We start from the raw sequence: 24,604 nt of genomic DNA on the forward strand, positions 1-24,604 counted from the left end.
GAGAAAGGGAAGCAGGCTCCCTGCTGAGCAGAGAGCCCGATGTGGAGCTCGATCCCAGGACCCTGAGATCATGACCTGAGCCGAAAGCAGCAGCTTAACCCACTGAGCCACCCAGGTGCTCCTCTGTGTCATCTTTGACACATTTCTTAGGGCTTGGTGGCCTTGAAGCTAAAAAACAAATTGAACATAATCTCTAGGACATGGTGTGGCTTCAGTATCCTTGTACCTTGATCATAGCCTCTTTCCAGGCAAGGCCAAGGGCAACACCACACAGAGGGAAACATAGGAATTGCTCTAGGAAATGCACTGAGCAAGGCTAGGAAGTTGGAGGTCAGGCAAGACTCAAGACAGGCAGAAGGCTTCCCTGCTTTTTGTGTGTCTCAGACCTGGCCCATCTTCGGCTCCCAGGGGCACATCCTAGCAAAGACCTCTGTGATATGAAATGTCTTTTGCTGGCCAGGGAGCAAGGAATAGGGAAGCTATGGAAGGCTCATTAGCAGCATTCCAGGCAAAGGCAGTACAGAAAAGACTCTGGGTCTCATAATAATCTTGTGCTGGTAACCCGGCCTGGACAAAAATAGCATGGAGAAAATTAAAAAATGAAATGCTATTGATGTGAATATGTAGTAACTTGAATATATTAACATATGATACATATTATATACTACTACATTAGCATGATATTTGGAGTTTTGCCTAGTTACTGTTAATGGGGGGGAAATTTTTTTAAGATTTATGTATTATGTTAGAGAGAGTGGCAGGGGGAGGGGTAGAGGGGGAGGAAGAGGGAGAATCTCAAGCACATTCCCCACTAAGCAGAGCCTGAAATGAGGCTCCGTCCCATGCCCCTGACCTCATGACTTGAACTGAAATCGAGAGTTGGATGTTCAACCGCCTGAGGAACCCAGGTGCCCTAGAAAGATTTCCTTTGGAGGCAGATCTGGTTTATGATATCAGTGGAACAGTGGGGAAAGGTCTAGGAGACTAAATGGGAAGGGGTAGGTACTCAAGTGCAGTCACATGAGGGTTTTTAAAGATAGGAGAGTCTACCGGGGGTTTCCATAGTCTAAACTAGAAGGAGTGGTGGGTATGGTGGGAGAAGATACAGGGCAGGATAGGGGAGGTACTAGCAGGTCCATGAGGGCAATCTCCTCAGGACAACTGGGTATGATCTCAAGGAAAGGGAGAGAGATACCATCAAAAGGGCATGTCTACATGAATCAAGATTTTGTAAGGGGTAAATGGCAGAGAATGCATAAGGAGGTAAAGACTGGTGACTAAGAACCTAATAAAAAAGGAATTGTTTTTAAGATGCAAGACACAAAAGACCCCATATTATATGATTCCATCTATATGAAATGGCCAGAAGACGCAGCCCTATAGAAAGAAAGTGGTGACTGGGATGGGGAATGAGCATTAATGGGCGGGAAGGGTCTTAATGGGGTCATGAAAATATTCTAAAACTGATTTATGGTGATGGTTGCACAACTTGGTAAATGTCCTAAAAATACTGAATTGTACATTTGAAATGGATAAATTATATGGTGTGCAAAGTTGCCTCAAAGTCATCTTTTAAAAGAATTTTTAATAGAAATTCTCATTGACCTGTCATTTTTATTATAACGCTTATTAAGTGACAGCCACCATGCTAGTGGGGTACAAATATGAAGATTTTTTTTTAAAGAGGGTGTAAGTAAGCAATTTTTAAAGAAGCAAGTGACTAATAAGAATTTTGACCTCACTAGTCATCATTTGCTAATTATGACATGAGGTAGGTTTTGACTTTTAAGCTGGCCAAGATTAAAAAGTGACAGTATTCAGGAACAAACAGTTCTCTAAGGCCCTACTGCTGGGATTCTAAATTGTTACCCCTTTCAAGAGGACAGATTAGAATTACGTAGGAAACCCTTGGATATGCTTTTGTCCAGCAAGAAGAACCTCAGACCCAGAAAATCTCCCCGAAGGAATTTATCTTCTGGGATCTTAAAATACTATTCATAGCCTTGCATCTCCCAAATTTCTCTCTCCAGACTAGTCCTCTGTTCCAAAATCCAGATTTAGATATCATCTCAAGCTCGGCATGTCCAGAACCGAACTCCAGAATGGCTCCCTGCATTCAGCATCGGTCAGAGAGCCCCCAGCCCCACAGGCGGCTCTAGCAGCTCAGGTGATGGCAGCGCCACCCTTCTCGTTGCTAACGCCAAACACTTAGACACCATACATGACCTCTCGCTTTCTCTCACACCATCTGTCAGTTCCAAAAGCACAGGCTGTTGACTCGGTCTTCAACATTTCTTACCATCCCCATGGCTTCTCATTGAGCTGTTGCTGGAATTTTGGAAGATGGTTTTCCGTCTGGTCTCCCTCCTTCTTTTTTTTTTTTTTTTAAAGATTTTATTTATTTACTTGACAGAGATCACAAGTAGACAGAGAGGCAGGCAGAGAGAGAGAGAGAGAGAGAGAGAGAGAGAGAGAGAGGGAAGCAGGCTCCCTGCCGAGCAGAGAGCCTGATGCGGGACTTGATCCCAGGACCCTGAGATCATGACCCGAGCTGAAGGCAGCGGCTTAACCCACTGAGCCACCCAGGCGCCCCTGGTCTCCCTCCTTCTACCTTTGTCTCCGTCCCAGTCTATTCTCCACACAGGAACAAAGGGGATCGTTTTAAAACATAGCACATATCACATAACTCCACTGCTTAAAACTAAACCGCTCCCCATTTCACAGGAAAATCTTTAGAGCAGCGTATACAGCCTTCCCGGAACCAGTCCCTGCTACCTTGTCTCCTCTTGCTCTCCTCCTCCCTCGCCCCTTGTCTCCAACACTCCAACTCCTCAAACACAGCGGGCAAGCTTCCAGTGTACCACTCTTGCCCTGGCTCTTCCCTCTATCTGGAACACTCTTCCCCAGGCAGTGGCATGGCCAACACTTTCATCTTTTTCAAGTCTTTGCTCGGTGTGTTCTTCCCAGTGGGGCCACCTCAGGTGCAGCCCTTAAAATTTCCACCTGGCTCTTCCAGCTCCTGGCATGCTTCATCCTCTTTATCCTGTGTTTTCTGTTTTCCAGAACATGTCTCACCTTCTCACATATGATATAGGATGCTTTAACAGATCCATTGTTTATCGCCTGTCTCCCCTACCAGATAGTAAGCGCCACAAAGACAGGCATCATTTTGTCACTGCCTTACCCCCGTGTGCCTCCCAACATTTGGCGTGTGATAGGTATTCAGCAACTATTTGTTGAATGGATGAATGAATTTGTAATGAGCAAGCAGTGATTTTACAAACAAAAACAGAAGCTTCATATCATAAAAGAGAAAAGTGATGAGCTCCCATGCACATTTTCTGAGCTCATCACTCCGCTCATGAGGTGAGACTGACTCATTCATGCACAGCAAAGTCTGACTTTCCCAGCATTCCTTCTGCCCCCCCAGCCCCCCCGGGGGGGGGGGGCTGAATGGGACCGTCATCAGGATGACTTAGCCGAGCTATGTGGCTAGAGTTTTGATTTGATTCTGTATAGGCTGCAAGCTGATCTCATATAGTTATAAGAAACCCTGATTCATTCACAGTAATTTAATAAAGAAATGCAATCAGTTGCAAAGAGAAGCCTGGAAGTTCTCTTTTAAGGGCCAGTATCTCTGTAGTATGTTTTATTAGGTCCATTCTCATCACAGATCACGCATTTCTACTTAATTTAGCTTCTGAGTTTCTGTTTTCAACAAAGTAGATGGTGGCTTTTAAAAAAACACATTGCCTTGTGCAGACATAAGTTACATGAAAACTTTTGAGGAAAACTGGAACTTCTTGTAAACCTATTGCTATATGTTGGAAAGGACCACAGCTCTGCTTCCTTGCTGTAAAGCTACACTGGATTTGAAAATGTGTAGTGCATCCTGACATAGGAGCTATTTCAATCATGCTCATTAGTTTGAGATGTGAGTTTCTAAGATGAATACAAAAATCACTGATACCTTATTGCTGGGAAATCAGAACAACTTTTTCCATGATTTAGCTGCTTTTTATCCAGTGTTTTTCTGCCATGTCTCTGCCACCCCAATCCCTTTACATCCAGAAGCTCTTAGCAGGAAAGAGAAAGAGAACCAGCTCTGCTTCCACACGGAAGTGGATATTGCAGCAAAGGGTTGCAGGAAATGGAATTCAAGTAGGGAAAGGGCAGAAGGGAGTCCACTTAACACTACTGGACACAAATGTGGCTTCTGCCTTTGAGGTGATGCACTGAATTTAATCAGTATTTGTAGAATCAGAGGGTAGAACACCTACCCTTTTTCTTACTCCTCTTTCACCTGGGTCTGATATGCCTTCAAGAAAGACGCAGTATTGGTTTAAGATGCATAGTTATTTTTATTTCTTACTCGCTGGCGTCAAGAAAAGATATATCATTAAGCTCCTTCTATACATTCAAAGTTGGGGAGCAGGACCAGTTATAAGCTGAGTTACTGTGTGGATTATCCTGCTGCAAAGCAAGAACCATGATTTTACTTTACTGGTAAGCTAACCCAAGTTGTTCTGCCACAGTTTCATGAATGCGGGCAGAAAGCATGAGATTCTGGGATCAAAGATGAAAGATCGTTTATTATTCATAGAAATAGCAGTAGCCAGATTCTCAGCATCTGTGCCCCAGTTCCTTTCAGGGCAACATGGATCTCTGTACCAGTGGATAGATGGGTGTGATTTAAATTTGACCACTAAGCTCTATGGTGGTGGTAGCAAGTTTGGGCAGCTGATAATTTGGGTTGAGTTCAAATGTCTAATACTGTGTCATAGGTCCAAAAAAATTCTTGAATAAATACTTATTTATGTACCTATTAGATACCTATATACCTAAGAGTATATGTATTTTTCACTACCCACCTGTGTCTCCCAATCCAAGTTGTATGGTTAAAAAAAAATAATTAAATACAGATTTCATAAAAAGAGGACAGATTCATGTGTTCATACTCTCTGTTCTTGGCCCCAGATGAGGGAGAAGAGGAAAGAGTTCCTGACCCCAGCTGTTTATGCTGGATGAGGAGGTGAGAATGAGCAGAACTGGGAATGAACTGTATGAGAACTGTATGAGAGAGAATCACCTCTCTCCTACAGCAGTTGGAATATGGTGTTCAGTCCCTTATGCTCTAAGCCTAGACTCTGGTCTATTTTCAGTGCCTTACTGGTGCCTGAGCCCCATCTTCCTCCACATAATCAGGGCTGATTAGAAAGTGGCCATGTGAACACACAGGGATAGCAGTCACTCTTCTCAGCACTATATACAGCCCAAAAGTTCTGCCTAGAGTCCCCAGAAGAAAGTTTGGCTCATTCCAGGGTGGGTTGTGGAATCGGGGAGAAGTAAGCCCAAAATTCCAAGTAGCTGGGAGGTAGCATCTGAGACAGACTGATCTTGGGGAATCTGATTCTCCAGGAAATGTTTCTCATCCTCCCACCCCCTCTTACGGAGCTGTCCGAGCTTGCCTCCCTCTGTTTCCCAGCCAAGACTTCATTGGGAAATTAATCTGTATATATTTAACACTTCCTCTCAACCCGTTCTCCTCTGGGAACCTACAAATTTATAACCTCAGACAGCCCTCTGGGTTAATTAGGCTTAGCTGGTTTTCAAAGGACCACAAACAGCTTTTTAGCCTCCCCTTGCTCTCTGTGAGGGGCAGTCATGGGCAAGAACAACATTCATCCTGTGCGTTAGAGTGGCTATCAGCAGTTAGTCCCATTCTGCAAAACTCATAACCCATCCTAGGAACTCCTCTAGAAATGTCTTGCAACCGGTGTTTGCTCTCCTGTTGCCTATACTGGGGACCGGACTTACTCAGATGAAGTAAGAATGTCTGCTTTGCAGAAAAGTCTGAGTTCTAGAATTCTTTTATGTTGTCTGAGTTACACCATGTTTTCATGGCATTGTAGTACAGGCCAATGCCCAGGGGTGGCAATCCAACTTACTCTGAATTACACACACATATATACCAGTGGTTCTGCCTGGCAGCACCCCTCTGTGGGTTCACATATGTACCAGGCATCAGTAGTTGATGGCCAAATGCCCAAGAGGATTTTCAAAGGCATTTGGAGATCGGTTCTTCAGAGGACATTAGCAAGACAGTCTAGAATACCAAAATTGCTCAGCTGCCCTAAGCCTTTTTTTGGTAGAATTGGGGCATGGGTATATAATGTGTGTCATTGGCCTTCCAACACCTGTCTGTCTTTTCCTCTCTCTTATCTCCTTTTTGCCTGTCCTGGTTCTTCAGACTCCAGGCAGCTTCATCCTTCTAGCTTTTCCTAGCACCCAACCTCCCCTGTGACCCTTCCTAGGCTTCCCATACCTAGAGAGCCCAGACTCCAGAATTATGATAGATCATCAAGAAACAGGAGGTGCTCAAAAGTTGTTGTGCTTGTTTGTTTGTTTTGTTTTGTTTTGTTAAAGCACAGTTTGAGGGGAAAGGGAAGTAGAAGGGGATTTAGTCACCAAACATGCTTGCAAAGACCAAGTGAAGTGAGGAACCTCAACACATTTCAAAGGGAGGGCTCTAGGCTGGAATTTGGAACTCCATTTCTGGATATGCTCATCTTTCCTCATCTTAAGACCATCCTGGGAGGGTCAAAATCAAATAAATTTTAATTGAGTTGAATTAATAACTTTACATGCCAGTAGACAGTTTTACATTTTGGGAAAAAACAAAAAAATAATAATAATTACATGGTAGAGAAGCCTCCAAAAGGTTAATTTTACCTGTTGTTGTTGAAGAGAAGACCTAATTTTCTGGACCAGGATTGTATTCCATTTCTTCTTTCTCAAAGACTTACTTGGAAGTTTAAAGATTCTAATGGTGGGTAGGAATTCTTTTGAATAGAAACAGAGATTTGGAAGCATGAATTAGCTAGGAAAGTGCTAGAAAAGTTAGGTAAGTCATTTCGGTACAGATGGAGAGGGAAGCATTACATATAAGTTGATTGGAAGAATTGCAAGAAAACTACCCCTGCCTAAAAGTCTTCTCACCAATTTGCTGTGATATCCATAGTTCATTCATTACACTTTGTCTTTGGGATGACCTTAGAAGTCTCAGTGTCCAGGAAGGAATAAAATAGACTTCCCTGTCTCCAGAGTTCCCTGTCATAGAGTTCCCTGAAGGTGTCAGAGCCTTATTTATTGCTAGGAAGTCTGGAGACGATGGGGAGATGGTGCCAAACTAAAGATAAACTCTTCTTGCTTTGTAATTTTGTTGAGCATGGGCCCTGCAGAAAGAATAAAATAATCTCGGTCACAAGGCTCTTGAAGCTTCCATAAGAGTAGAAATACCTAAGACCCTATACTTTGAGTGAATGGGCCTGCCCTTTCAGCCCTGAAAAAGAAGGTCTCTGCTCAGAACCCACCCAACGGCTCAGAGTTCTAATGCAAAAGATCGAATCCCTTAAGCAATTGTAAAGGAGTTGCCCCTCCAGGTGGGATTTTTTTCAGATTGATGGTAAGTGTCCAGGAGACCTAGGACAACTTGGACGTACAAGGAATGTTTCTGTTTTTCCAGGGTTCTGTTTTGTCCTTGGCACTGGGTCAGTACCTTCAGAATGGCCTGCTACTTTAATCCCCAGAAGTCTTCCCAAGAAACTAGCATTTCACAGTTATTAAACTGTAAAAGCAACTTGAAGATGACCCATTTTAACACCCTCGTCTTACAGATGAGGACACAAGCGTGACTGCATAGTACACATGGGGTTTGGAAAGCAGGAGGGCCTGGGTTGACCACTTGGCAGTTATGTGAACCTGGGAACATAATTAAATATTTCTGAGCCTCAGTATCTTCTTCTGTAAAGAATGTTCTTAAGGAGCGCCAACTCAAAGAAGTAACTCAAAACTTGGCCAGAATTATTATATCTGCTATTGTTTTTTAATTGAGACATGATTCACATCACATAAAATTCACTATTTTAAGGTGTACAATTCAGTGAGTATATTCACAGTGCTGTGTGACCATCATCACTATCTAATTCCAGAACACTTCCATCACCCCTAAAAAAAGCCTGTACCTGTTAGCAGTCCCAGTTCTCCCTTCCCCCTAGCTCCTCGCAACCACTGATCTACTTCCTGTCTCTCTGGGTTTGCCTATTCTGGACATGTCCTATAAATGGAATGACATATGGCCTTTTGTGGTCTGGCATCTTTAAACCTAGCATCACTTAAGTTATAGTGTATACTTCATTTTTTAATTGCTAAATAATATTCCGTTACAGGGATATACTACATTTTGTTTATCTAGTAGTAGGTTGATGGAAATTTGGTATAATCCCCATAGTTTTACATGGCTAGGCCAAAGCCAGAATGAGAACTTGGGTGTCTGACTCTCTCCCTGGTCCTATTTTTATTACCCCAACACTGTTTTTCATAACCTCTGGCATATGTGTTGCATTAAGAGTAGTGATTTGCTCAAAGAAACCCTTACAACCTAACTAATAACTACTCTTAGAAGATTTTATACCTTTACGGAAATTTTTCCAGGGTGGAAAAAAAATACACAACTCAACAAAACGAAATCTAAACGCTGTAGAAAAATTGTGCTGAGAACCAAGTTTAATTTTCATTTACTAGACTCCAGTGGACTGCTTTTACCTGTTCATCTCACTGTATTACACAGAACAGCCTGAGATCTGTGTGGTACCCTTTATCTACCTGGCTTTCACGTGTAAGTTCATTACCATGGTTTATAAACCAGGATCAAAGAAAGTTTTTATTGATTCTGGAGGTGGTTTGAGGACCCCTCTCTCTGTTCACTCTACTTCATGGTAAAAATTCTTCTTCAGTGAGACTGGCACTGTCATTGCATTAACCTGACCATTAGGTGTGGGTGATAACATGGCTTTGGCCCAGAATTTAGTACATTTCGAACACAGCTGGTCACCTCTCCTTATAACCTGGCTCCTTCTTGCATACGGACTGCCCCAGCTTTCAGGTCTGAGCTGCAGGCCTGGGGAGAGAGCAGCTAGCTTGGCATACTTGAAAAAGTTCTCCGCTTTTCACTTATTGAGGACATTGGCTTTCTCTTTGTGGGCACATGAAGACTGGAAGCAGGTCCAACTCGTTAAGGGTTTGGTTGTTGACATTCTTTGCTTGTGATCCAGTGATGTGTAGAATGTGGCAGCGTTCCACGGTGAAGACATTTCCCTGGGTTCATCTGGGGTTTGCGTGTCCTTAGCTTGGGTGGCATGAGGGGAGGGTCTAGCCTAGCCTGGTTTCCTGACTTGGATCAAGTGTGGGTTTTTCTGCTGAAGCTTTAATGGTCCTGAACACCACCAATTACTTATCTCGTTGGGTGTTCTGTCTATGGTTAGTCCTTGAGATCTGGAGCCATTCTTGTGTGTCAGGCTTCACTCGCTTCATCTCATTTATGCAATTTCCTGCTTCTGAGCGTTTGCTGCTCCTCAAGTGCATGAAACGCAACCCAAGCCGGGCTTGTCTGCTTTGAGCTAAGCATCCCTCTCCCCTCTCACTTTTCCTGGTTGACACAGTTTCCAACAGGCTTCTTGGTCCCAGTCACCCCATGTCTGCATGTTTCTCATTATGTTGGGGTTCCTCTTAATGCGATACCCCGACTGAAAATGACACTCCTTGTGCACCAGGAACCACCCGAACTAGAACCATTATCAGGAAGTGAACTTGACACGCGTTCAATGTAGCGGACCGTTGACCACTTATCGGTTGCATCTTGATCCCAGCCAGCACCCTCCCCCTCTGCTCTCTTCTCACTTCAGTGCTGTGAGGCAGAGGTCCTTCTTCTGCAGCTGATACTTTGATCCTAAGAGCAGAACCTCACATTTCTCCTCAGTCTGTTTCAGCTGTTCTTTCCCCGGGGACTTGCAGAGTAATTGTGGCAAAAGCATATGAAGGGAGGAGTACCCGGCTGGCTCAGTCCATAGGGCCTGCGACTCTTGATATCGGTGTTGTGAGTTCAAGCCCCACATGGGGCAGGTTCACTTAAAAAAAATGTTTATAGGGGCGCCTGGGTGGCTCAGCGGGTTAAAGCCTCTGCCTTCGGCTCAGGTCATGATCTCAGGGTCCTGGGATCGAGCCCCATGTGGGGCTCTCTGCTCGGTGGGGAGCCTGCTTCCTCCTCTCTCTCTGCCTGCCTCTCTGCCTACTTGTGATCTCTGTCTGTCAAATAAATAAATAAAATCTTAAAAAAAATTTTTAATAAACTATGTGAATGCGAGGCTTGCATAATTCTAATACAAGGCATCGTTGAGGAAATGGAGAATTACTGCTTTTTTTAATCCCATGTTAAGATTGGCTCTGTGACTAGAAAAGTCCATTTCTGACTACCTACTGTAGGGTGTTTTCTTTAGTAATGTCTAGTTCATGGGGGTTTTGGTTTGTTCTGGGGTTCTTTTTCACATCAGCAATTATGTAGATTAAAACAATGGCATATTGAGCCTCTGTAGGAAGCTCAGTACCTCGGTTACCTGGGCAGGTGGGTAAATCACACGGGTCCCGTGTGGGCTGCTGAGTGCATCAGCCCAATGCGCTAGTCAAGAACGCTGTTCTGGGGGTGTTAACCGGCACGTCTGTGTTTGTTGCAGTTACCTGGCTGAACAGTGCTGGAATGGCGGCTTCATCTACCTGATCATGCTGCGCCGGTTCAAGCACAAAGTCCACTCTCCTTACAATGGCAGCAGTAGCAACAGCTCTGAACCAGGAGAGACACCGACCTTGGAGCTGGGTGACCAAGCTGTGAAAAAGGGAAAACGAGCAAGAAAGTTTGGAGTCATTTCCAGGCCTTCTCCCCAGAAGGCCACTGAAGAACCCAAGAGCAGTCCTGGCTGTGAGTTGGACAATGACCCCATCTCTGAGTCGGACAATGGCCCAGACCCTGAACTGGGAAATGGTCATGCTTTTGAGCTAGAAAATGGCCCAGAATCTCTCAAGGAGCTGGCCGGATCCCATCTAGACAGTTCAGAAGTAGATAGAGGGACGGAGCATAGCATTCCAAAGACAGATGCTTCTCTAGTCACAAGCAATGACAAACGCCGCTTCTCAAAATCTGGGAAGACAGACTTCCAATCGAGTGACTGCCTGGCACGGGTAAGCTTTGCTTTGATTATAGAGCCTGAATTTTAAAAGAAATACTGTTGAAGTTGCTTTTAAGGCTTAGAAAATATATCTAAGATGGCCTTGTATTTAGAAGCCAACACATTTATTATGATAAATTGTCGGAGGACAGAACAATAACAAAAAAAAAAAAATTCAAGTCATTTTGTCCTACTTAAATAAAGAGCTAGTTGAGTGATGCTAAGTGGAAAATTCAAGCCTTCTGTGGTATAATTTGAGTCATATGAGCCCCAGATAAAGTACTTGAACTGCATCATTATTTATCACTACCGTCCCCAGTGGAATTGCCACGGCAAGGCCAAGGATTCCTGGTGGCAGCTGATAGCATGAACCTTCGAGCCTCAGCACTACACAGGAAGGATGTTCACCATGCAGAGAAGCATCTGCTTTTCTTTTTAACACTTCAAAACCAGTGACATATTTATGGGTTCATGTTATTAAATTGCTGAATTCCAGCGAAGTTTGGAAATTTCACAGAAGTCTCTGATACTATGATATCCAGCTGTGATGGTCAGGGTTAGTCTTCCCTAAAGGCAAAGCAGATGTGGTATACTCTGAATGGTGCTGGTTACACTTCTAGCCCCAAACCACCTCCTTCGTTATAGCCAGCATTCTCTCTTGAAGTGAAATAGCTCTAGGGTAAGCATGTTCCTTCCAAGATTCCTCTTGGCACATATTCTTGTGGGTTCCTAATGAAGCAGTTACTTGCTACGTGGTTTCTGATTGGTTTCCTCTCTGAGTCCCTCCATGAGACACCCTTTTGGGATGAAAGAGAAAGTTGGAAAGATAGAAAATGGGCACAGAAGAAGTATCAAGTTCAGCTTTGCATACTGCTGAAATGGTGCCCTGGCAGTGAATAGAATTTCTAGTGAGGCTGTTTCACACATATCTCTGTAATCACAGCTGATCTGCTTAATGAGAGGAGAGGAATTAAAATAACCCCTCTCTCGGGGGACCGTGTTCCTTCATCGGAGGTTCTCAGTGATCTTCATAAAGCCTTACCCAGAGGAGGCATGATTTGTAGATGGAAGGTGTAAATGAAGGAGAAGAAAAAAGTAATGTCTCTATCAATGATTCTCTACAAACTTTATGGTCCCTCTCAAAAAAGAATTAAGGGCAATAAGATTATAATGTGTTTCTTATTGGTAATACTCTACTTGGATATGACTTTTTCTCCAAATGATTAAATTATGAATACACAGAAAGCCTACAGTGAGTAAGTTAGGGAGTGTTGGTTCTCTTAATCATTTTGAAGGTTTAAGTTCCAGAAGAGATTGAATCTCATATATAGTCCAAAGAACAGGATTTCATTTGGAAATAATTTGGAAATGACTTTAAAAGGAAAAAAAAGCGTTTAAGAAGCTACTATTCTCTGCTCATCTTAACTAAAAGCTGTAACATAAAATTGAATTTCTGGATTAGACTATCTGAAGGCTACACGTATCAGAGTTTCTTTGCCTGGTTTTTGTACTCAAGGTCAAATGTCCAAGAAGATATAAATGAAATGGTGATTTAAAAAAAAAAAAAAAAAAAACTAGGTCTTTTGCCTTTGAGACATTTTTCTAAAGCCACGTGCCAACAGAAAGAAGAGACCTGTCCTCTGGAATTTGCATTCTTCATAACTATCTGTAATCTGTAGGCTGAGTATTGACCCTGGGTTATACTTTCCATCTTAGAAAGTCAGCATGGGCCACACATCCTTTCAGGCATGAATATATTTTAGCACCCTTTTCAACCCCAGAAGCATCATCGTTTGATGCACGTACCCCGGAATGATTGAGTTGGCAAGATGTAGGTCTTCACAGCTTCCCCCACATCCAGGTAGCACCCAGATTGGAACCAGTAGACCGTCACAGAAGGTCCTGTAGGTTCTTGGGCTGAGGAGATTTTTATTTTTACTCTGGGATGAGCCCAAGGTCATACTAAAATGGAATTTCCAGGAAAACAAAAATTAGGTATTTACCTCTTAAGCCCTTGGGGTAAAAAATTCCATTCCATTTGAATAATGGGAGATTAAACATGTCAGCATTGTTCTGTTTCTGCTTTATTAATGATTTAATATATCTACAAAGACTTAATAAATTACAGAAAAGGCTTATAATCATTCAGCCCATTTTTGTTTGTCAGATGCTTCTTTTTCATAGACTGTTATTTGTAACATGAAAATAAATCTTCAGTCTTTGTTTTCATATCCTCTTTCCCTTTAACAGAATTATAGGACACGTTTCCTCTAATAAATATCTTCTTTTTAAAAAGCCATATGTTTCTATAAAATATTAACACATAATAATACATATGCAACCAGATTAATCTTTTAAACTATAAAAGTGGGACTATTGTCTAAAACATAATCTCTTAGGACATAGATAAGAAATTTTAGAACTGAGGTCAGAGTTCCTTACTCCCTGTCTAGGGAAGACCATTGCTCATCCAAGGGGAAAGTTCTTGCAAGCCTGTTTACTACAGATGTGTGTTTTTCTAATGCGGCATAGTCAAAAATACATACAACTTAGTCACATCACAGTGAAAAAAAGAATCCTACTGTTTGCCAGCCAGGCAGATTTATTCATAGCTGGTGTGTGTGTCTATGGGTCCATTTGTGGTCTCCCCCTAACGCTTGTAATTCACCCTGTACAGTATCAGACCTCTCCCCTAGACCCTCAACAAGGCTGCCCCAGGCCTGAATCTGCAGGAAAAGGAAACTCAGAAGGCAAGTCACACCCAGGACATCTCCTGAGTCCTCCCTGATGTTTGCGTCAAGCAGAAACAGTACGAGGATGGTCCTAGTCTAGTAAGCCCCTCCATGGTCACTGGATAAACTTCTATCCTTCTATGTGGTAATGTCTCTCCTCAGTCCGTGTCTGCTCCTTTACCTCTCTCCTGCGCCCTCCACCCCGAGCTTTCCACCACCAGCCTATAGTACATCTCCATCTTGCATATCTCACATCATGCCTAAAACTCGATGCATGAGTTTCCCGCACCGCCAAGCCGGCACTGGTATTCCAGGTCCCGCCACCTGTAAAGTTGCCTAAGCCAGAAACCTGAGATTCCAACTAGCAGTCTCTCACCTGGTTTGTCTAGAACTTTCCCTGGTTTTGTGCAGACAAGCCCACATCCCGGGAAATGCCTTCATCCCAGCAAATTGGAACAGTTGGTATCCTGCAGTCAACTGGAATGCTGCCCTCTTTCTTTCCCCCTGTCCGGCTGATCACCAAGTCCTGTCCGCCCCGGCTCCCCTTGGGGTCTCCCCACACACCTCACTCCTCTCTCCCACTCCTGCAGCTCTCTGTCTGGGCCAAGCTGCTTTCATTTCCCACGTGGGTGGTCATAGTATTCTGCTGCCCATCCCACTGTCCAGTGTCATCCCGTCATCCGCTGTCCCCACGGCAACCAGAGAGACCTTTCTAAAGAGTGCATCAGGCACACACGTGCGCGCTCACACACTCCACAGCGTAAGCCCTCTGGGTGGGTCCACTTTACCTTCAGAGTAATACCTGAACTCCGTAGCTCGGTGAGGCTCAGGAGGTCTTTCACTGTCTGATCCCTGGCTAACCTTTTGCCTTCGTCTCTCACTGCTTTGTTCCTGCCCTGTTTGGGCTGAATTAGCCACAATTTTTTCCAAAAGACTGTGCTCACTGTCTCCTCTGAACCTTTGCTGCTCTTGCTATCCGGTTTCTCCTCCCCTCCCCCGTGCAGCTTAGCTTCTTCCATTTCTGGGGGACAAAACACCATGACACACTCCTCTAGGAGGCTTCCGTGACCCTTCTGCCATCTGTCCCATCTCTAGATATCTCCTCTTTGGGCTCCTGCGGGGCCCCTTCTCGGTCTTCATCAATGCATGAATCCCACATACTCCAATTACCGTGTGGCCTGTCGTGTCACCAGTAGACTTGGAGGGCAAGGACCTTTTTGTCTTTGTGTCCTGGCTCATTGCCTTGCACCTGTAGGTGCTCTGCAGATGTTTAGTAATGAAGGCATCTGGAAGCTCCGGGCCTGAGAGACGGGACACCAGGTTCTACCCCTAGTTCTTCCTCCCCCACTCTGTGGCCATCAGGCTGCCCCGTTCTTCCTCTGAGCTTCCATCTCCTCACCCATAAACTGAACATTTTGGTCTGATGACTCCAGAACCACAGCTCTGACATGGGTCACATATCTTTTCATTTCTGACTGATCGTTGTAAATAAGAAGGGACAGACAAACAGCCTCAGAATCTATGTCTGCAACTAGCGCCAGACGATTTGCTGTATTTGCTGTAAAATTCTGGTTGGATGATGTTTCTTCTCACATTTGGAGAAAAGATGCGATTGTGAAATATTATTTTTGGTTCCAGCAGAAGATGAGGTCATTTAAATGCTGCTGAGACAGCTCCCTTTAATGTACCACCTCTGTTTTGTAAATAAATCCCTTCTCTTTTTTTGCCTCTCTGAAGAGATGCCTGTGTGAGCATCACACAGTAATTGGTGTTTTATAGGAAAGGGTAGCACTTTGACAGCATTAATACAAAAGTCCATGGCAACCAGTTTTGCGTGGTTTGGCTTATTCTCAACAGGCTGACAGTCTCATTGCCCTTTAAGCCAGTGTAAAAGGAAGCAAAGGCTTGAGCCATCTGTCTAGACAGGATCTGTTTCAGAACTCAGTCGTCTCTACAACTGGATTGGGTGTTCACACGCTAAACATTGGCAAACATGCAGGTTTCCCATCTGGGCAAGCCTCTTAATGTCACTCTCAATAACTTCTGAAAAACCATAAGATTAGTATATAAACATCCTGTATTTGTTAATTCCGTGGAATTTATGCAATATTGTTATATGCTAGGCACTGTTCTAGTTGCTGGAGAACCCGTTGATAAATGAGAGACAAGGTTCTATCCCGGTGCATTTATCACAGAGAAGGGGCCACAAGCAATTAACAAGCAAATAGCTGAACCTAAACATTATGTGGTGAAACAGGTACTATAAATCAAATAAGCAGTAAAGTGAAAGGTGCCTGGGCTGCATCCTGGTGGGGAGTTAGCAGAAATAGGTACCAGCGAAGACCTCCTTAAAGAGGCAATGATTGAGCTGAAGCCTGAGTGTCAGGAAAAGGAAGCCTTGCAAAATCTGGGGGCAGAATATTTCCAGGGAGGAGCCAGCCCCTGTAGCTGTCCTAGGCAGGAGTGATGGAGTGTCCCCAGGGGCAGAGAGACCGAAGCACAGTGTGTGATGGAGAGAGCAGGAGGAGGTGGTTTGGGAGCATGGGCGGGACTAGATGGAGAGGTTTGGGTGCGCCATCTCAAAGATTCAGACCCCAGTCTGAGTCTAGTAGGAGCGGTTGGAAGGTTTAAGCTGAGTGCATCATGATGTATGTATTTTAAAAGTTCACCCTAGAGGGGTGCCTGAGTGGCTTAATCAGTTAAGCAGCAAACTCTTGATTTCAGCTCAGGTCATGATATCTGGGTCCTGGGATCGAGCCCCACATCAGGCTCCATGCTCAATGGGGAGACTGCTTGAGATTCTCTCTCTCTTCCTCTGCCCCCGCTTATGTTTTCTCTCTCGCTCTAAAATAAATAAATCTTTAAAAAAAAAAATTCACCCTAGATGTATAATAGAGATTGTAGGCGAGCAAAAAATAAAAAGGGAGATCAGATTGGAGGCTACTGTACCAACCCAAGCTAGAGATATTGATGATCTTGGCAGCGGTGGTGGCCAGAGAGCAGAAAGTAGATGGATGTGGGTGTGTTTCGCAAGTAGAACCCACAGATCTTGCTTATGATTTGCATATAGGAAATCGAAGGAGGAATCAAGGATAGCTTGTGGGCTTTTAGTTTGCATATCCTCTTTAGCTTAAGCAGATGATGGTACCTTTCCCTTGGAGGTGGGAAAGCCAGGAGTGAGAGGGGGGCAGTCCTGTTTTGACCATTCTGAAGTGTGTTATTAGATACCGAAGTGGAATTGTAAGGGGGCAGTTGGAAATATACTTCATATTATCATATTTAAGTTGGCCTGTTGATTTTCTGCCAGTGCCAGGTTTAGCCTCATAAACTTCAGACGCCGATATTATTTGTAACTGAACACTGCTTTTAGCCGTGGGCAGCTAGATTTAATGCTGACAGTTGGACAATTGAGACTGTTAACATCTGCCTCTTTCTTCCTGTTTGTGCCTTCCTTTGTGTACCTCTGAACTCCTCATTAGATGATCAAGAAATTCCAGAGCAGGGAAACTTGCATGGACTTCTTTGAACTCCCCGCTTAGAGTTACTACTTTCAGTTATGGAGGGAAAAACTCATGCTACTGGATAAAAGTGAAAACGAAGATCTGCTTCTTGACTAGCGTACTTGGGGGCTGTATTACAGATTGGTCATCCTTGCCCTCTGAAGCCATTTTTTTTAAGATATGTGTTTTATTTTACATTCAGCCATTTGTGTGTGTATGGGTATGAAGAGGGCATGTGAGTGCTCCTAATGAAAACTGTCTTTAGTTCTTTCATAACGAGGATACATTAAGTCATTACTCTTCCTCCATGATCATAGTTTTGCATGTTTCTTACCACAAGTTCTATTTCTAAAAGCATTTAAAAATGAGAAAGGATTGTGTATCAAGTATTGTCATACTCTCTGTGAACCATACATAACATATTCTGTTTAACAAAAAGATGGTAAGATGGGGGAGATGATGGTGCAGCTTGTAATGGGATGGATAGTTTTTTACTAATTTGGGCAAAAACCCAATGGATTTGCTCATTTCTGGACTCTAGTAATGTTCCCTGTTGCTTTGGGGAAAGGATTTCACAGCTTTTCTGTACTGGGCAAGGAAGGAACACTGTCCCATATCTTCAAGACCCTAGTAGCCATGGCATATCTTCCATGGAAAGAACATCTCAAGCCACCTTTATGCCCTAGTTTCTCAGCTACTTTGTTAGGCCTAGGGAGGCAGCCATAGGTCTACCCCTGTGCTAAAGTGGGACACCCAGTAAGCCAGGACAACAGCTAGTCAGCACATCCCTGAATTTGTTCCCTTTGGGCTGTCTACTCGGCCACAGCGCCTCATATACTAGAAGTGTTGAAATTTGCCATCTCATCAGTAGCACTGACTCTCAAGGATGGCTTTTTGGAAATAGTGGAGCTATTAGTGGAAATAGTGGAGTGAGAGGCTTTGAAGCCCAGGGACGTTATTTCTGAATGGAGAAGAGAAAAAGGTGTTCCAGAGGTCAGAGGCAACAAACCAAAAACCATGGAGTCCAAAGTGAAGTGACTGGATGATATAGGGATTGTTGACAAGTTCATGAACGACTGTGGTAAGCCAGTGACTTCTGAAGTTACATTTGGCCAGACAGGCATCGTTTGTCTGTGGTCAGCAGATGAGGGAGACCGTTGGCACCACTGCACGTTCCCGGAGCCGTGGACCCCCACGGAGCACGGCTGTGCTGGAGAAAGCAGAGGATCCAGCAGGTCGCTGTCGGTTAATAATTTCCCCAGACATTCCTATTGCTGCACATCCATGACTGTTTAACATCTGGTTTTTTTACTATTGCATAAAGTTTCATTTTAGTCTCTGACGGTGTGTATTTCAGATTTTCTGAATACCTCACATTCTTCCTGTTTTGTATGCAGCTTAAATGGGAAGGTTGCCTCTTTCTAGGAGGAGGATGGCTTTGTCCATATTGGACCTTAAGGGTTCCATCGGACCTTCGTGATGGATGAGGAAAGGACATGGTTTTTGTTTTATATGTTGAGGAATGCATTGTGACTAATACCCATAGATCTAGAGGGAAAAAGAACTTACAGGAGTTGCCTAACGTAAGACACCCCCCCCCCAAAGTAAATCACCTTGGAAGGTTTTGCTTTCATTTCTCTGAAAAAGCAAGTATCTGAAGGAACTCAAACATTTTACATCAGCTCATGTCTGCATCCTCAGGGTAAAATAGGGAGTCAAGTGAAGAATTAACCAAAGCAGAAAAACTACCAGCAGTCCAGAGGACTTAGAGACACAATGAGTTTTTTTAAAGAATAGATTTTTATAAGGGTTGAAGCATGTTTTAATGTATTTAAAGAGTGTATAGACCAATGTCTATAGAAACCAATAACAAGCTCATCAATTAATTTCCTGTTTTGGCTTCTCCCACCAAAGATCTCATTTTTATGTTCTACGGAGGTTTGAGATTCAATTCAACATGATGGGTTTGGTTTTTTTTTAATGATGTATAGTAGACACACAATGTTACATCAGTTTCAGGTGTACAGCGTAGTGATTGGGCAACTCCACATTATGCTACACTCACCGCAACTGTAGCTACCATTTGTCACAATGCAACACTATTACAGTACCATTGGATATATTACAGTATGATGGTTCTACCATATGTATGTGCATATACAGATAATGTAACATTACCAGTCAACATTTACTATGTCTCTACTAGGTGCCAGAAGCATTGCTGCTTCCATAAATATCTCATTTACTCCTAATGACAAACCTGAAAGTATTCATAATTATCCCCACTTTAGAGGCAAGGAAAGGGTTTTAGGCATAAAGACTTTCATCAGTACTAAGTGACAGAGCTGGGCTCAAATTAGTTGACGTCTCCCAGCACCAATGCCTATCTTTGCCTTCCTTTCATCTTCTTTCATCTTCCTTTATTAATTAGTAGCTGTGTGTAAATAAATGGAACCCAGACACAGCCAGTGTTTACACACACAGTGGTGTCCGGGTTTCAGGCAGAAGAAGCTTTATTTAACAGCATCCTGGTCAGGAAATTGGATAATCACTTTTGCCATCCAATATTATAGCCACTTGCCACAGGTAGCTATTTAATTTAATTAAAACCAAATGAAGTAAAACATTTAGCATCTCAGTTGCTACTACCCACATTTCAAGCACTCTATAGCCATATGTGGCTAGTGACTCCCTGTTGGATTGTGCAAATATAGAACATTTCCGTCATCATAGAACATTCTGTTAGACAGGACTGGCAGCTAGAGACTCTGATCCAGCACACAGAGCTTTTTCTTCTGCGGTCATCTGCAACACCTGTTGACAATTGATGGGTATTTGGCTTGACCTAACAGTTCCACTCTCCTGGGTCAACGCCATGTGTCTGTCCATATACTTCATAGTGTGCTCACTCTTTCTTCCAAGGAGGAAGTTGGCCGGATATGGAAGATGGAGCTGCTTAAAGAATCGGATGGGCTGGGAATTCAGGTTAGTGGAGGCCGAGGATCAAAGCGCTCACCTCACGCTATCGTTGTCACTCAAGTGAAGGAAGGAGGTGCCGCTCACAGGTGACTAGATAACTCTCCCTTTTTCTCTGCCTCCTCATCCTCTCCCTTCCCTTCCTCCGGGCGTAGGACTCTTCCACTTGGTCAAAGCCCTGGTAATTACGGTTCATATAAAATATGCTGGAGCATGGAAGAAAATCAGGCATGAGCAGTTCCAGTTAAACACACCTCTGGGCACAGGAAGTGGGTAATTTGCTGGAGATGGTGCAGGCTCCTCTGAATCAGAAGAAGAGATCAGATTTCTTTCTAATCTGTTTTGAGTTTCAAGTGATGGCTACTTATCCTGACTTTTGAGATACTGGTAATATGTGGTTCCCTATTAAAATCATGCTACACAACAGAACACCACATTTCTGACATCTCAACCCCCATAAGATCGTGGCTAATGACTTGAGAAAGTAATTGCTTTTAAATGTGACCGCAGTTCATGTGCTGTGTCAGGTCCACCAGGATTCAACACACAGTTATATACGTGTGTCATGGAGATGCCAAGGGGAAAAAAGTAAATGTGAATTTTTCTTCTTGTGACCTGAACAATTCATACTTCAAAACATGTTTTTTAATCTTAGTTATTGTCTTCAGTAGGAAGAATGACAGTGCTTAGGCAGAGCATGTACAAAGAAGTCCATTTGGAGTTATAAGGATGTAACTGTCCCAAACTGTACACGTGCTTTTGCCTTGCTAGCTGATTGCTTCTGTGTATATGGGGTGTCTACTGTTGGCAAGGCACGCTGGGGTGGATGCACATGTGTGTGCCCTCACGTATGCAGTAGGTGTATAAAGGTAGAGTTTCCCAGATGAGGGAGGTAAACCTAGTTGGGAATTTGGGGTTCAGTCCAGGTACCATCATTATAAGGGGGATAGGGCAAACCAGAGTGGCGTTGGCCTGCCTTAGACCGAGACAGCTTTGAAAAATATATCTCATGAAGTGGACCTGAAGGAACCAGAGGCAAAGATTGGAAGACAAAGGAGAGGTCAAGGGTACAAACTATCAATGTGTGTCATGTCCCAATTCTAGTCTCAGAGTAAGATGCTAACAACTAGAGATAAGAATGACTGCACTTGTCAGTTACCTGGGCAACAGTCATTATGGAAGGATTAAGACCTTAGTTTTTATCCAGAAAAGCATCACTAAATTTCCCACATGAGATATGCTTTGAGGAACTCCCATCAGATAACCATTTTCCCATTAATCCTAGATCTTAGGTTCTAGCATGTCTTTGGAAAGTTGACAATTGGGAAATTCCTGTTCCCAGAGATAAACTTATATAGAACTGTTCTTGTCTGTTTTCTATGTGGGCTGTTTCTAGTGGGTTTCACCATTTTCTCTTCACCCTTAGCCTGGAGTTGTGTGCATGTGTCTCTCTGCTTCTGGAGTATATAATTCAAATGTGGGGCATTCTAGCTAATAACAGGAGATGAGACGAATGGAATTGAAAAGGGAAATAAGAAAAAGGAAGGGGGTAGAGATGGTCTTGAGTAAGTTCAAGAACACTGGTCAGAACTTTGTATTCTGTTTTAGTCCTGAATCCCTCTCTTTCTTGGCGGCCACCCACACGCCTCCTTGAGGTTCTCTGTTTGCTTCCTATTCCCCTTCTCTTTTCAGTCTAAGCAACTAAAAGGGTTCTTAGTATTTTTCTGCTTTAGGGATTGTTGAAGGACAGAAATCAGAGGCTATCAGAAGTCTCCGATGCCTCCTATCTTCGTGAAAGCCTAAATTCATGGAAAAGATTATAATGCATGCCCTAGAGAACTGAGAGGAAAACTAATGAGGGAGGAAAGGATGGAGAGAAGCTGGTTGATTTGCTGAAAGAAACCAAGGTGGAAAGAGTCGACACATTGGAGAGAAAGCTGTGTGAATCGAAGAATATTGCAGACAGGCAAAGGTCCCCGAGCAGCACCTTGGGTGTTGATGGAAAGCCTTCAGAGGGGATGGTGGAACCCTAGGCTTAGGGATCACCCCCCTCAGATTTCCTGTCCCATATTTAGCAATGGAGATGAAAAACCTTTGGCCCCTTTGGGATCATGGAGAACTAGACCATTGGAGGTTCAAGGGGAACCCACTGGACTGTTGATCCATCATGATTGAGGACACCTGCACGATGCCCTGGCAAGTGTGCCACCCCAGGCCCTTGACTCCGCCTAGTGCAGGCAGCCCCAGCCCAGTGGGAAGGAAGCTTTCAGTTAATTATAATTCACTTTGGAGGAATAAAGGAACACATTTGTAGACCAGGTCTGATACCTGCAATAGCAGTCCGTTGGTCAGTCTGGTCGATTTTGTATTCATCCTCCTGAGGAAGCCAGGCTGTAGGATGGAAATGGCGGTGAGAGGCTCTATCCTCAAGGTCCTATAACTGCGTGTGTGTTGGGAGCCAGGGGACCACAAGCACACGCACATCTGTAGCATGCCAGGTGCCACAGATGAAATCTGGCCAGGGCCATTTCACCTGGAAAGAGAGAGGACAGCAGGTTAGAGAAGGCTTTCTGTTGAGTCTAAGATACCTTTGTCTGGGGCGCTTAGCTCAGACTGAGCTGCCAACTCAGTTGTGAGGACAGGATGGCGTTAGGGTTGAGAATGGATGGAATGACTAGACTATCCAAAAACCTTGGGGGTCTCAATTCCTCTGTCATTGTGTCCCCCTGGACCGGAGGCATTTCATTAAGGTTGATGCAGGGAATGGTAGTGACTTAAGAGCTTGCTCGCTGCCAGGTGATCGTGTGAAATCATGGAGCTTCCCTAGGTGGGCATCGGGACCCAGCCAGACCAAAGGAAACGTCCCAGCCCAAACTGTCGCTGGCCATCTCTGCTTTTTCCTTAGCCTGATTTTAACTGTGCCCTCTCATGACCCTCCCCAGCTCCAGGAGAATGTCCCTTCTCAAGTCCAGAATATCTTGACAAGGGATTTTTTTCCCCCCATCTCCATTTCCTCAGGGACGGCAGACTGTCCTTAGGAGATGAGCTGCTGGTAATCAATGGTCACTTACTGGTGGGGCTCTCCCATGAGGAAGCGGTGGCCATTCTCCGCTCCGCCACTGGAATGGTTCAGCTGGTGGTAGCCAGCAAGGTAGGTAGTTTGTTTTTGGTTTTAGTTTTTAATATTTTTAATATTAAAATCGGTGGTGAATTTGGATTTGAGCCCTCCCCCCACACACTCACACACACTTTGTGCCACACACACTCACTCCACACCTACTTGCAAGTTTACCGGGGCCATTTAAACGGCCGTGATTCTCCGGACAAGCCCATGTGAGCAGCCTTGAGCTGAAATATTTAGTAGATGGAAGAGCAGTAATAGGACTAAGGAAATGGGGTGGAGGGTGGTAGGGAGGACAGAAGGACAAGGTAGAGAGAGTAGCACCTCTTCCAGGGAGAAGCCAAAGAGGAGACATAGATGTCCACTGGGCGGCAGGGATGCAGGAAAGGTGTGGAGCTGCACCTCTCCCAGGTCTCGGAGGAGGAAAGGGTGCCAATGTCCTGGGCCCCCAGCATCCACTTCGTCCCCTGGTGTCACCAGCCTCAGTGCCCTGGATAAAGGCTGCAGGCTTCTTCTGTAGTGTGACCAGAAAGAGGAGGACCTGGGCCCACTTGCTTCTGCTCCACGGTCCCCTCTGCTGTTGATAAGACAGGAAAGCGCCCACAGGCCTCAGGAGTTAGTGCAAGGGAGCTACTAGGCTTCGTTCTCATGCATGGAAGCACTGATGGGAAGCCACCCCAGTCCTAACCCTTCACAGCAACACACTCTTGCCAGTAGGACTCATTCTTTCCTCATTATACCTCGTATTTTTTTGAACCTAACATCCACAGGTTTTTCTATATTTTCTCTCTTAGATTACAAGGTATGTTGCCTATTTTTGGAGTATTTAATAATTAGAATATTTTGAACTATCTGAAAAGTCTGTTTTCCTCCTTTTACACCTGTCACCAGTCTGTTAACCTGGACTCTCGGGCTTCCAACAGCAACACAGAGCCTTGGCACAGACTTGGGAGGAAGGGTTGGCATTGAGGCCCTGGAGGCAGGGGTTGAGACCATCTCCACTCACAGGCCCCCCTCCTCCCCTCCCAGAGATACCATGGGGCGCCCTGGTGTCTCCTCACTAGGGACAGGAAGGGGAGCAGAACAGGAATGTTCCCTCTCAGTCTGTTGAATTCCATAAGAGGGAAATGCTGCAAGGGAAGGACAAGCAAGTTCCCTTTCAGCCAGAGGTGATGGGGTTTGAAAAGCACCATCGGGTCTTAAACACTCACACAGACT

At 44.2% G+C, this 24,604-nt stretch overlaps 1 protein-coding gene across 1 annotated transcript in view; it reads left to right on the plus strand.

Moving 5' to 3' along the window:
- LOC125101068 (PDZ domain-containing protein 2-like) overlaps nt 1-24,604 on the plus strand; it is a 279,856-nt gene that overhangs the window by 250,145 nt on the left and 5,107 nt on the right. The window contains exons 3-5 of the mRNA XM_047731696.1: nt 10,569-11,070; nt 20,212-20,274; nt 23,284-23,416. Of these exons, the coding sequence (XP_047587652.1) occupies nt 10,569-11,070; nt 20,212-20,274; nt 23,284-23,310 (592 nt within the window). The 3' untranslated portion in view covers nt 23,311-23,416. The remainder of the gene's footprint in view (nt 1-10,568; nt 11,071-20,211; nt 20,275-23,283; nt 23,417-24,604) is intronic.

Source organism: Lutra lutra, chromosome 5 (assembly GCF_902655055.1).
Source record: "Lutra lutra chromosome 5, mLutLut1.2, whole genome shotgun sequence".
NCBI classification, from domain to species: Eukaryota; Metazoa; Chordata; class Mammalia; order Carnivora; family Mustelidae; genus Lutra; species Lutra lutra.